This window comes from Meles meles, chromosome X (genome assembly GCF_922984935.1).
Source record: "Meles meles chromosome X, mMelMel3.1 paternal haplotype, whole genome shotgun sequence".
In the NCBI taxonomy this organism is placed as follows: domain Eukaryota; kingdom Metazoa; phylum Chordata; class Mammalia; order Carnivora; family Mustelidae; genus Meles; species Meles meles.
In genome coordinates, this window is record NC_060087.1 from 37116060 (window position 1) to 37130624 (window position 14565).

Consider the following 14565-nt stretch of genomic DNA (forward strand, 5'->3'; position numbering starts at 1 on the left):
AGGGCGGTCTTTCTAAAATGCAACTCTGATCTCTCCCTGCTTGAAACTCTTCAATAGCCTTCCACTGTCTTCGAGATAAAGAACAGAATCCTTAACATGCCTTAACATTCTTTCAACACTCTGTGTGTCTGTTCCTGCCAGCCCCCGTTTTCTATACTGCAGCTGTGGTGCCCTCTTTCCACCCAGAAGAGCCCTTCTGACCCGCGGGCTTCTGCACGTGCCTCTTGGGTGGCCTGGACGGTCTCCACTCTGCCCTGCTGCCCCACGCCCCACTTTGCTCGATTCACTCCAAGGAGTCTTTCCTCAATCTTCCTTTCCCCATGTACGAGGATTCTGTGACAATGAGGCGGGTTCAGCGTCAGTTCTATTCCAATGCTGTTCCTACACCCCAAGGAAACGAACGAATTCATATCAAAGAGATAGACGTGAATGGAAGGAATGTTATTTTAGCCACATTGCTCAGTTCTTAGAAGGCCTTCCAGATTAGTCTTCCTCTCATTTTGTAGAAGGCCAAAGATCTTATAAGAAGATGTTTTTCACAATGTCATTAGACATTCGCTTTGTTAATACCAGTATTTCAAATTGTGCCCCAGAGGTTTTTCCTGGAGTGCTGTAGCAGGTAGGTCCTTTTCTGAGTGAAGCTGCAGAGCATTTGTGAAAGGAGAGGCGGGGGGCGGGGAGCCTCAGGCATGCTGTCAGGTGGAACAGCTCTGGGTGTGGGCTCGGAGGCAGTGGTGGAGGAGCTGGAGACAGACCACATGTCACACTGTCCATGCCCTCCTTCCCTCCCCACCTCCTAGCAGTTCAGGCTGAAGTTGGGTGCCCTACTTCCGGCTGGGACTTTAGAGTCTAGAAAACTTACCATGGGCTCATCTGTGTTCTTTTGGAACTGGACCAGGCGGACTCTGGTCACATTCTCCATATCCATATCTCCGTTGGCGCTTTCTGGAGAATCACCATTTAAATAGGGTGAGGTGGGGGGAGGAGTGACCCTCAATGCTTCATCACTGTAAACTTCATGAGCCACTACATCGTGAGTCTGAAGTAAGGCCTGGTAGTTTATGAAGAAAGTGAAATATTAATAATAGCACTATGCCAGGAGAAATGTGTTATTTCAAATAAAGGCAGACATAATGCAATTTCAAAGAACTAAGTAGAAAGAATCACCTGTAAACAGAGGTGGCAAATTTGGGCTACGGCTTACAATGGGAACACATTTAAAAAGAAACAATGCAATAATTGGAGTTTTGAGCAAATATCTTTCTGGACAGTATTAACCAAAGGATGAAGATAATTTATAACCTATGACTTAGTAAAAGGAATGAAAACACACACCGGTGTGTCTGAAAAAAAATGTAATTTTCCGGGACGCCTGGGTGGCTCAGTTGGTTAAGTGGCTGCCTTCGGCTCAGGTCATGATCCCAGCGTCCTGGGATTGAGTCCCACATCGGGCTCCTTGCTCGGCGGGGAGCCTGCTTCTCCCTCTGCCTCTGCCTGCCACTCTGTCTGCCTGTGCTTGCTCTCTCTCTCTGACAAATAAATAAATAAAATCTTTAAAAAAAATGTCATTTTCCAAAATATCACATAAAATATGGAGCTCAAAGTCTAAATGTATGTAATGTTTTTGTTATTTTTCTTTTTTTGGAGGCCTTGCCCAAATGAAGAATAAGTTGACAATTATTATCATCAATATTTTTGTGAAGCCTGCAAACAAAGAAAAAGTGATTTCTTTGTATTGATACCTGCATATGCTATCTTGGTGAAACTGGATAACCAAGACCCCTGGTTTCCTTAAAAAACAATATTCTTCCACTTACTGTCCTTTCTGTGTCATCAGAAAAAACTTTTTAATAACCATGAATATTTGAACATTTCTCCTTCAAAAAGAATTTTACAGCTGAATATCAGCACGTTTGGAGCTCTGCACAGATTCTACTTTCTTGTGTGCTAACTACAAACTCCGTTCTATTTTAATCTGTGATCTGCGTGGTGATGAAATATCCGGAGATCATGAAATGCAATTAAAATTGCTTTAAAAGTATAACCCTTCACATCTCAAATTAAGTTATTTAACTAAAAAGCTTATTAAAGTCATGACTTGGCTATTTTAATCTTACAGGCATGCATACGAGGCAAAACTAAAAGGTAACAATGCAGCAAAATCGTACAGAAGGTGGTGTTGGTCTGTCCTCTCAGTAGAGCATGGGCTTGGAGATAATGCGTTTGGGTTTCCCAGGGAAACGGCAGCTACTTTCAAGACTGCAGAGGGCTGATCTAACCTGGGGTCTGGGTGAGGGGGCACAGAACAGTGCACCACTTGAGCGCAGGGCTCCATGAAAGCCCTGGGGACCTTGGCTTCCGGATCCCTGCACTGGCTGCACCCTGCACTGGCACCCCAGGCCCAAGTGTGGTGGTTGGGCTCTGGGAGTAAATCCTTCTTTTCCTGGGTTAATTGTGGCCACTTAAGAGACTAAGATTTAGGGCAGAAAGCAAAAATCAATAAGAGACAAACTGAAAAACTTCCTCGGCTAATATTAGGTTCATCATACCAACTATAGATGTAGCTTCCATAATTGGGGAACTTTCAAAGACAGGCTTTGTATGACTGGAGGCTGTAGAGCCTGGCAAGCAGAGAACCAAGCTTTCATTAGGAGAACGCGTCACATGGGTTGGAGAGAGTGTTTATGCTGCTTTTTGCAAACGATTTCTACTCACCCTTTTAAGTTATATAAGCAAACCCTTGCATTTAGTGTATTATTTCTAAGGAAGGACTAAGTCCCAACAGTCACAAAATAATACCCAAATAGAACTTCAACAGAAAAATACTCAAATTAGGTCACTGAATAAGGTCATACTTGATGCTAAGCATGATTTGCCACTGTCAAGGCTGCTGTCAAAATAAAAACTTACCCCTAAAGTTTGAATGTATATGCAAACCGAAAAAAAGGGACTATTTATAGATTGTTCAAGGAAGCCAGTAAAAAAGAATATACAAGTGGTGCCTGGGTGGCTCAGTCAGTTAAATGTCCGACTCTTGATTTCAGCTCAGGGCACGATCCCGGGGTCACGAGCTGGAGCTCCTTAACGGCTCCCTGCTCAGCTGGGCGGGGAATCTGCTTGAGGATTCATTCTCCCCCTCTTCCTCTGTCCCTCCCCCCCCCACCCGCCGCTAGCGCGTGCATGTGCATGCTCTCTCTCCAAAATAAGCAGATAAAATCTAAAATCTAAAAAAAGGAAAAAGAATATGCAGAATAAAATTGGAAAAATCTAGGTCTCGATATTTTTCTCCGAATATGCTATGAGGTATAATTGAGCAATTGGTAATAAGCTGAAATAGCTATTAGTTTTAATTACATAAGAATCGTGTAATAGGAAAGAAATACTTTCACTTTTTGTACTTTAGGAAGGACATGGACAAGACAATTAACTTGAGACTACAGTGAAAAAATATTTGATTACTTTAAAATAAGCAGGAAAAATATGAATTTTATGGTTGAAAAGTGGCTCCTCTGCCTTCTTAATTATCAATTGTACAGTGGGCCACTAAATAATAAGAATAGCATCATAATCTAAGGTGATTTTAACCATCTAATTTTTTTTAAGAAAGTAGGATACAGATTTGCTTTTAAAATCTTCTGTTCCAGATACTTTCTTTCATTTTTATTTTTTTAATTAAGTAGGCTCTATGCCCAGTGTGGGGCTTGAACTCATGACCCCAAGATCAAGAACTGCATGCTCTACTGACTGAGCCAGCCAGGCGCCCCTAGATCTTATCTCTTAAAGGAAAAAAGCATTAACTTTATTAACTTTCTCTTCTATTAATATTTGTCTTTCTAATGTTTTATATTTTACAACTGCAATAAGCAAAGGATCTATTTATTTTGTAAAAAAGTCTTTCAAAAGGAATAATTGAAAAAGGGATTAGTGTGATATTTTTTAACATGACCTCTAAAGATAGAATACAGACTTTTTAAAAAAGATTTAGTTTATTTATTTGACAGAGAGACACCGAGAGAGGGAACACAAGCAGGGAGAGTGGGAGAGGAAGAAGGCTTCCTGCTGAGGAGGAGCCTGATGCGGGGCTCCATCCCAGGACCCTGGGATCATGACCTGAGCCGAAGGCAGACACTTAACGACTGAACCACCCACATGCCCCTAGAATACAGACTTTTAAAAATAATTCAAACCTATTCCTTTTTATTCTTTAATTACTTTAATATTCACAAGTATCTATATTTTAAGTGTCAGGTAATTCAATATTAAACCTTCATGTTTTAATGATCAGAAAGCAAAGAAAAAGCGAGATAATTGAGGCAGTAAGTATGAAACGATAACTATGCTAAGAATAACTCCCAAACCTCAGTATAATAAAAACATAAGCATTACAATATTTCCCTTTAAGCTATTAACATTTCTTTAAAAATACCAAGATTTTGAAACCATGACTTTAAAATGCTTATAAGATAAAAGCTCTAGCACTTAAAAGTTTATTTAACATAGTATATATATCTCAGAAGTATATTTTCCACATGGGATGTTATTTAAACATATGCTTATTTGGGAATGACCAGTGAGCTCAAGTTTACAGGAAAATGGACCCTCATGACAGGTCAACCAACTTTTAGGAGCACAGGCTTTGGAGCCCACAAGATCTGGGTTTTGAACCTCAGCAAGACCACTTACTAGGTGAGTGACCTCTAGCAAGCCTCATTACCTTTCTAGGGCAGTTTCCTCTCTGGACTGTAAAATAGGCTTAGCCACACTCCCTCACATCCTAGCCATCAGCAAGTCCTGCTGTGTCCAACCATCTCATGTTGCGTCGCAGCCTGCCCATTTCCCAAGCCTCTACCACCTCTCACCATAGCCTCTTTTAATTCTCATCCCCACCAGAAACCATTCTCTGCACACCAGCCCAGGGATCTTTCAAGCATAGATCTGATCATATTTTCCTGTTCGCAGTCACTCGGTGTTGCCTGACTGCGATCAGGAGAAAATCCAGACTCCTTGTCACAGCCAGGAAGACCCAACTTGGTCTGGCTTCTGCCAACCTTGCCTAGCTTTTTTTTTCTTTTTAAAAGATTTTATTTATTGGGGTGCCTGGGTGGCTCAGTGGGTTAAAGCCTCTGCCTTTGGCTCAGGTCATGATCCCAGGATCCTGAGATCGAGCCCTGCATTAGGCTCTCTGCTCGGCGGGGAGCCTGCTTCCCTTCCTCTCTCTCTGCCTACTTGTGATCTCCATCTGTCAAATAAATAAATAAAATCTTAAAAAAAAGATTTTATTTATTTATTTGAGAGAGAGAGAGATAGAGAGAGAGAGAGCATAAGTGGGGTGGAGGGGGAGAGGGAGAGAGAGAATCTCAAGCAGACTCCCTATTGAGCATGGAGCCTGACACAGGGTTCCATCTTGTGACCGTGACATCATGACCTGAGCCGAAATCAAAAGTCGGATGCTTAATCAACTGAGCCACCCAGACACCCCCTGTGGCTAATGTTTTAAAAATGGTATATTCAAAAACTAATGAAGTACTATACAGTGGCTAACTGAACATAATAAAAAATGTTATATTTAACATAAATTTCCACTTGTAATCATGCTTTTGAACTGCAGCTCAGTAGACACATCTGGACCTTCTTTCACAGAAAGGCATCTCGTCTGTTTTGAGTTCTGTTTAACCCTTTAGCATTGTAACTGGCTAACTACAGGTGCTGTCCCCGGTTTCCATACAGTAGAAAATGAGTGAAGAGAGTGTAAGAGTTCTGCATCGTCAAGTGATGGAATTCCTCCACTAAACCACCTGGGATCAGAGGTGAAAAAGATCCCACCTGGGATCTTTTCAAGTGAAACCCGTCTCTAGTTTGAGTTCTCTGTGGTTTAAATACCATACACAGTTCCAGTGACTTACGAACTATCCTAGCAGGAGGCAAATCCCTTGTGTGATGACCGTAGGGATAGCATCTTTACAACTGTGACACAAAGTAAACAAAAAGGATCTTGATGTATTTGGTATTACCTGGTACTGTACTCTTAACAGTCTGATATTATATGAGTAACGCCATATCTGACGAAGACAGCCACATTTTAGGAGGATTATTAAAAACCTCTTTTGAAAGTGAGGTTTTAGTTCTAGAGAAGTTTCATCGGTACTTACCATGAAATGAGGTTGTGTTAAAATACGCTTTAGTTCCTTTGCATCATTATTCTCAGGGTAACATGAAATTTCTTCCAATACCTAAAAAATAAGCAAGATGTAGAACAGTATAAACAGGAAGCCAGCTTTAGAAAATAGAGAATTCTTTTAAATTACAAATTGTGAATAGATTTTTTTTTTTTTACAGCAGGCGAAACAATTACTTTGGAAAAAATTCATCACTTTATTAAAGGTTATCAATATAAAAGAACACTATTGATGGTAACAAAGAAATAAAACAAATTGCTATAATTTCTCTGACTTACTTACCCAACTATAACTTGAAAGGTTATCGAAAAATACAAAACAAAATGAGAAGTCCACAATGCATATTTACTACAGGTGTTAAGTCACTTAATTAACTTAATGGGCAAATATCTCTACAAATCTTTTTCCAAACTCACTATAGAAATGAATCTGTAATAAAAGTTAAGAGCAGCTTTTTTTTTTACATTAACAAAACAGTCGATTCCTTTTAGAAAGATTAAAATGACACAGGCTCACATAAAGAACCATTTAAAGAAAAGAAACACTTTGGGTAATTTTCCTGCAGCCTGGCAGAGTCCGGGCTGTTCTCCCCACACATCTCCTCACATAGCGGAAACCACGCCTCTGCCAACACTTCCTAGCGTTCACTGCCAGGGAATCCAAGGGAACAGTTAAAACCCCAAACCCCAAACCCAAAACCACTGAAAACTCCTCCTTCCACTCTAAAAGTTATCCGTTACCATCAGGATGGAGTTTCTCCATTTAAAATTTGAGTATGTGACAGGAGACCAGGGAAAAGCCTCTGTTGTCCTGCCCTGCCACCCCCGCCCCCTGCCCCTCAACCCAGGGCAAACACACTACTGCAGTTCTTTTAACCGTAGATGGTGGACTCACAGAGTAGTTACACATATTGCACTCCCAAAGTTGAGCCAATCAAAGATGGCTTCAGGAGGGCTGGATGTCAGGGGCACACAAGTCATCCACCCAGAGTAATCTCTCGCATCATCTTGGAGAATCTTAATACTGGGGCAAGAAGGAGCATTAGGAGATCATTTAGAGGACCTCTAAGGCTTAGATCTTGCAGGCATACCTAAGTGCTACTCAATCACCTCCTCAGGGAAGAAGGAAAAAGACCAAACAAACACTACAAGGTTTCTTTCTTATCTAAAAGAACCCTTAACAAGTGCTGGTTAAACGGTTAATTCATATTGTGTAAGGAAGATAATAAGCAAAGTCTCCTCGGTCTATTTTATGCTTTGAGTGTCTCTACCAGTGAAATGAAAGGATGAAACCATGTGTTCTCTCTGGTCCCTGCTACTCTCAAGGTCTGTACTTTTAAACAGCAAGGTGTGGTCCCCTAAGTCAGAGAGAACGGCTCCTGGCTGGCGCCCTTGACCGCATGGGCAGGTCCAGCAGCACGTCTGGTCTTGTTTCTCAGTGAATATGTGAGGCTCTCTAGTGCAGGCATGGACGTTTAAAATCTGGTAGGGAAGGAATTCTGTTTTTCATACTCTTTTCACTTAGTAGTCTCACTGTATAAAAACTGCTTTCAAAGGGAAATGTTAATTTGCATATGGACTTTTATAACATCAAAAAGTGAAAGAAAAAAGTACACACATAATGATGGAGGACTTGCTAATTCATTATAATTTAGTAATGACAAAGGCTTATCCCTTCATTAGATTTTTTTTTTTAAATATTTTATTTATTTGACAGAGAGAAATCACAACTAGGCAGAGAGGCAGGCAGAGAGAGAGAGAGGAGGAAGCAGGCTCCCCCAGAGCAGAGAGTCCGATGTGGGGCTCGATCCTAGGACCCCGGGATCATGACCTGAGCTGAAGGCAGAGGCTTTAACCCACTGAGCCACCCAGGTGCCCCCCTTCATTAGATTTTATATTTATGAAGACCAAGTATAAACATTGGAAAAATGATTATATGATGTCAGGTAAGAAAAGATGTATTTTGATTGCAGCTACATGAAATGTATATGCAAAAAAATAAAATTTATATGCAAATGGTAGTGACAGGAAGTGTATACACAGAAATGAAAATTACTATGTTAGGGTGCTGGGGTTATGGATGGATTTTTACTTATCCAAACTTTTTGCAATATCTTATTTCTATAATAAAAAAATCGGGGTGCCCGGCTGGCTCAGCACAGCCTGTGATTCTTGATCTCGGGCTTGTGAGTTTGAGCCCCACGTTAGGTATTAAAGTAATCTTTACTTTAAAAAACATTTAAACATTTAAAAACATTAAAAAAAAAGTTGGTAACAGGTACAGTCATGTACACTAGCTGATAATTTATAAAAATGACTTCTCTCTGAACTCAGTATACTTGTTATAGATATTTAATTAACTTCCAAACACTACTATCTTAAAGAAGCAACTCAAATTTTCAGAGCCTATTTCCAACCATGCGCAGTAAAATAACTTACTAAAAAAACAAAGAGAAGTACAATAGATATATTAACATGTTCAAGTTTACGGAGCAGAAGCAGAACTAGAAATCGAGGCATTGTTGTCCCTGAGGCTTTTCTTTCTTTCCTGTATGTAAAATGTTCAGTGATAAACTTAGAAATACTAAATCTGACTGTATGGTCCACTGTGACTCCAAGGAAACCACCTCTTTACTGTGCAGCGGAAATGTTTTCAATAAAGGTAGCAAATATGACTCCCAGATACATTTACAAAATATATCACTTACCTCTTTGGCTCTCTGTACTGCATCACTCGGAGGATTCCTGATTTGTGGCGAAGATTTTGTGTTAATTTTGTCATACAGCTAAAAGCAAAGAAGAAAATCCAATCAACACTCCTAATTCTTTGCTAAAAGTTCAGAGCTGCCTACTTACTATTTCACTAAACAAAATCTTCCTCTGACAAATGCTTGCTGATGATTTCAGGGTCTCCTTCCATTAATAATCTCATACTCATTCAGTGTAACTTGTTGCAAGAGGAGTCTTACGTGTATTGTTTTAGAAAATCATCTTCAAATAGATGGTCCAAGATTCTGTCAATGTGGCAGTTTCCTTTCTCATTTAAAATCAATCACTACTTCAGAACTGCAATATTTTGTTGCCTCTGGTAGAAGCAACATTCACTAACATGGATATAGAGCAAAATGAAAGAACGCTTTCTGGCCAAGACATGTCTGAAAGAATTTTCACCGAAATCGAAATCTTGGGAAAGGGCAAACCAACTCCTTCTAAGAAGGAATGTTCTCACAAAAGGTTTATGCTTGTTTTACTAGGGCTGTTTATTAACAGTATCAGTGCTGGCATCCTTCAGCAGGAAGTCAAGGACATGAACTTTTTCCTTTTGAATTTGCAAATTCACAGAGCATGAGAAGACACTGAGAAGAATCTAAATATATTTCAAAAATGCCACAAATCTAACTGATCCAAAATTTGACTTTCTGAAGACAATTAATTCTTTAAAGAAAAATCTCTGTAGGGTGGAAATACAATTAAAATACTAATTTCTACCTCAAACAAAATGGCTCATTTGACAGTCTGCTTTGAAAAGTGAAAAATTAAAATGGATTTTGGCCAGTCTGCCAATGTCTATTTCCTAACTTCTCTAAAATAGGTGGGTTTTTTTTTCCTGCTTGGTTTTTGTTTAGTTCTTTTTTTTTTTTTTAAGATTTTATTTATTTACCTCACGGACAGAGATCACAAATAGGCAGAGAGGCAGGCAGAGAGAGCCGGGGAAGCAGACTCCCCGCTGAGCAGAGAGCCAGATGCGGGGCTCGATCCCAGGACCCTGGGATTACAATCCGAGCCAAAGGCAGAGGCTTAACCCACTGAGGCAACCTGTTTAGTTCTTTTTCCCCTCCTCCTGTGTACCACAATGCTCGTGTACAGGTCAAATACTGACTGTATACATCCTTTAGGTTACAGTTAGATTTCTTTATACAGATGCAAGATAAAGCCTTACGATTTGTTCGGGCCACACCATACATAAAAATGCCTTATGAATATATAAATTAATTATAAAGATGACCAATGAGAACAATGTGAAGATAGAGCAGTGACCATTTTTAAATGAGGGCCTTGAGAAAGTACTACTAAATGAGAGGTTAAATGCGTACTGTAAGTAGGCTAGTAAAATGCTGTTTAAAATATTATACAGTTGACCCTTGGACAGCATGGGTCTGAACTGCACAGGTCTACTTACTGCGTTTTCCCCCCTAATAAAAACAGTACAGTACTCGAAATGTATTTTCTCTTCCTTATGATTTTTAGAAGATTTTATTTATTTGAGAGAGAGAGAGAGAGAGCAGAGAGGGAGAGGGAGAGGGAGAAACAGACTCTCCACTGAGCAGAGAGCCCGAAGCGGGGCCCAATCCCAGGACCCTGAGATCATGACCTGAGCTGAAGGCAGACGCCTAACCGACTGAGCCACCGAGGCGCCCACCAAGTGCTAACTCCAGAGAGTAACAGTAGTCATACCAACAACAAGAATTACTACTTTTATTGAACACTTACTAGATGTTAGTTATTAGTGAAAATTCTTAATATATATTCCCTCGTTTAACCTCAGGCAAACCTATCAGGTCGATACCCTTTATTATTCCCACTTTACAGATGAGGAAACTGAGGCACAGGGTAGTAAAGGGAGAACCACTGTTATAGGTTTATAGTCTCTTCACAGGTGACATACAGATGCCTGGAGTTCCAACATTTTTTAGGGCCCTGCTTCCAAAAAAGTGCTCAGACCAAAGTTTCCTCTGTTCCTTTGGTCTGGTCTGATTCAGTTCATCACATATTCGCCCAAAGTGCAGTGGGACTAGTGGTGGAATGAGGGAGAGGTTGGGTGCTTCTCATCAAGGCAGAAGCAGTAGAAGGAATTAAAAGAAGGGGTCTTCTGTCTGAGGTGGGGGCACTGGGCTCTGCCCCTCCAGCTCCTAGGAGATCCTGGGACTGGAGCAGTTCCAGCAGTTACTGGACACAATGGATAGCTAAGAACAGATGGTGATTCTCAACTGGCTGCTCTTGAAGCAGAAGGGTGAGTAAGAACCATGGCAGGAAGGGGCAGGGAGAGACGGGGCTCACTTTGTCACCATCAGAAGTGAGTCCTTGTTGTCTCCTCCATCTATCCATCCATCCACCAACTGAGCTCCTACTATGTACTAGGCTGTGCAGTTCTCTTTACTGGGTTATGAAAATGAAAAAGAGGACAGTCTTGTCCTCAAAAAACTCCCAGATTCCAAAGACACATGGAGCCAAAAGCCCAGAAACCTGTGTCAGCTGGATCCTGTTGAGAACCTGAGCATAGTATGGTTCCCAGCGCTATCAACTGGAAGGGATCTCAGTTGAGTGAGCTCCAAGTTGGAGACTATCTGGTTATGCATGCATAAGATGCCAACCTTCATTTCTCCTCTTCACTTTCTGGGACTGGGTTTTTGCCTTTGGGACTCAAAATATTTTAGTGATACCCACAACAAATACAAACCATTTATTTATTTATTTTTAAAAGATTTTATTTATTTGACAGATATCACAAGTAGGCAGAGATGCAGGCAGAGAGAGATGGGGGGGGGGAGAAGCAGGCTCCCCGCTGAGCAGAGAGCCCGATGTGGGGCTCAATCCCAGGACCTGAGCTGAAGGCAGAGGCTTAACCCACTGAGCCACCCAGGTGCCCATTTACAAACTACTTAGAAATGTGGCAAAGCAGGTAAAGAAAAAGTCCTCCATGGAGGAACGCTTTAATGCAATGTAATGTTAGTGTTTTAAAACAGTAGTCTAAGAAATATGTAGCTTTTCAAGTTCTCGTTCTTAGGGATTCAAAGTCCAAGTCTAGGTGGTTTTGTGAAGGCACGGGGTAAGTGAGACGTGGCTGGGTTTTGAGAACAAAGGAAGGCTGCTGCATGTATAAAGACTATCTAGAGTGATATGATTTGGGACTTCCTCTGTACCTCTTGTACCTTCAGCTGGAGCCCAGAGCTAAGGCCTATAGGAAGGAAGTAGCACCGAGCCTGCTAGAAAGCTGCCAGACCGTCCTTCTAGGGCTTGCTGGAAGGCAGCCAAAACGGTCCTTCCATACTCACCCACCTACAGAGGCAGAAGTCTGGCGTCTGTCGGAGTCACAGGATGAGGAGACCAAGTATTTGATCTCCCCTTCCTTCCTCCTGGGTAGGAGGGCAGAGGGAGTTGCCTTTTTCCTCATGCCAGTGAAGGGTGGTCAGTGCTCCACGAGAACCACACCCAGAAAATGGAGGGGCCAGTAACGAGAGCTCGTTATCTCACTCTCTGGAGGGATGCTTGCCGAGTGGCGGTGACTTATGAGTCCCATCTCGGTGTACCAGGGGTACTGTGAGAGAGAGTCCTTAGGGCGGCTTGACAGGAGACGATTGTGGTCCCAAGTAAAAACATATTGATGCATGCCTCTCTTCTGGCCGGAGGCCACCCGGGGCAGCCCTTGCCAGCAGGGTGAGGCTGGCGGTAGGGCACCCCACACCTGTAGTGTATGTGTGTGTTTCCCACGAGTCAAGGAGCTGCCTCAGAGTGTGATCCGGCTGCAGCCATCTCGATGGAGCCCTGTCCAAGAGGGCTGCCTGCACGGAGCAAAGGGATCCAGAAATAATTAGCAGTGGGGTAACACCTGGGTGCAGGAGCTGAGAGGGTGCTGCTGAGGCCAGTTCCAGAGTCCACTGATGATGCAGAACCCAGGACAAAGCCAGCATCTGATGACTGCCACAACAAGCACATCGACAGCCAAGAGGACCCTAGCTGCCTGAGGGAAAGGATTCTGGAACATGCTGTTTAAGGGCTGCTTTCTCTTTTCCATGACCAGACTCTTGAGTTCCTTGACATTCAGTAACAGCGCCTCTCATGGGGCTGAGTACGCTGGAGATGCTTAATACATGTTTCTTTAAAAAATAAAGGCATATTTGAGTTGGTGCAGAGGAACTGGAAATAGATATTTCAAAAAAAATTTCAGAGTGACCTAAAAATAAACAGACTGGGAATACTTTCTTAGCTTGTTTCTTTAGGAACCAGGTATCATTTATCTTTGGTCCTTCCTGCATAGTTAAAACTTTCCCTCAAAATTAAGCAATCTATTTTGACCATATTTCTTTTGGGTGTGTTTCAAGGCTGATTTACTTCATCAAATATTGTTCAGCTCCTCCACTTTTTATTTTTATATTTTTATTTTTTTTAAAGATTTTATTTATTTATTTGACAGACAGAGAGCACAGGTAGGCAGAGAGGCAGGCAGAGAGAGAGGAAGGGAAGCAGGCTCCTTGCTGAGCAGAGAGCCCGATGATGCGGGGCTCGATCCCAGGACCCTGGGACCATGACCTGAGCCGAAGGCAGAGGCTTTAACCCACTGAGCCACCCAGGCGCCCCAGCTCCTCCACTTTTTAAAAGGTAATTTGCTTCTTCAGCTCCTCCATTTTAAAGAGGAAGCAGTGAGGTTAAGTGTCACGCTCAAGGTTCTGTAGCCAGAACAGCAGCGACTGGACCGTGAACTCCTGATGTGCCATCCTTTCTCTCATACCAGACTTCCTTTCTTTATATCAGAATTCAGGAACACACAAAGTCTTCTGTCAGGGAGACAACCTTCAGCAAATATTTGGGGAGAGAACTGTAGAGAATGCTACTTACAGGTTGTAGGAAAAAAATATACTAAATATGATTTGGAAGATATTAGCCAATCAACTGCAAACCTTGCCCTGTAAAAGAATGCTAGAATTCTATTCATTTCCTGGTGATAAATATCTCGGGCTTTGTGGTGGTAAGGATTCTGTCAGCCACTCAGCCTTGCCGTGTATGCAAAGGCGGCCATTAACAACCCATAAGTGAATGGACATGGCGGTGTTCCAATAAAACTTTATTTCCAAAAATAGGTGGCTGGCTGGATTTGGCCTGAACACCATGGTTTGCCAATCCCTGCTTGAGAAGCTTAAATTCATGGTGGACTGAAATGGTAAAATATATTTCTTTCTGCTATTTGCTTTCCTGCTATTTGAAGATACCAATTGTATTTGTTTTTGAACTTTGTTTCATTTTTCTTTTTTTTTTTTTTTTCAGAGAGAGTGAGTGTGGTGGGGTGGGGGTGGGGGAGGATGTGAAGAGGGAGATAGGGAATCTTAGGCAGCCTCCACATTTAGTGTGGCACCTGATGCGGGGCTCGATCTCATGAATCTGAGATCATGATCTGAGCTGAACTCAGGACTCGGATGCTTAACCAACTGAGCCATCCAGGCGCCTCCTAAGTTCTTACTTCCAGTTAACATACAGTGTTATATGAGTTCCAGGTGTACCACTGTGACCCAACACTTCCACACGTCACCCAGAGCTCATCACGAGTGCCTGCCTCAATCCCATCCTCTATTTACCCCATTCCCCTGCCTGCCTCCACTCTGGTAACCCTCAGTTTA

The 14565-nt window shown here is 41.9% G+C and overlaps 1 protein-coding gene across 13 annotated transcripts in view; it reads right to left on the reverse strand.

The window, feature by feature from the left end:
* CASK (calcium/calmodulin dependent serine protein kinase) overlaps positions 1 to 14565 on the reverse strand; it is a 343974-nt gene that overhangs the window by 44572 nt on the left and 284837 nt on the right. For all 13 annotated transcript variants that reach the window (XM_045994396.1, XM_045994399.1, XM_045994395.1 and 10 more), the window contains 3 exons: positions 8884 to 8961; positions 6150 to 6230; positions 863 to 1051 (listed from right to left, as the gene is read on the reverse strand). In XM_045994396.1, coding sequence (XP_045850352.1) covers positions 863 to 1051; positions 6150 to 6230; positions 8884 to 8961 — 348 coding nt within the window. The remainder of the gene's footprint in view (positions 1 to 862; positions 1052 to 6149; positions 6231 to 8883; positions 8962 to 14565) is intronic.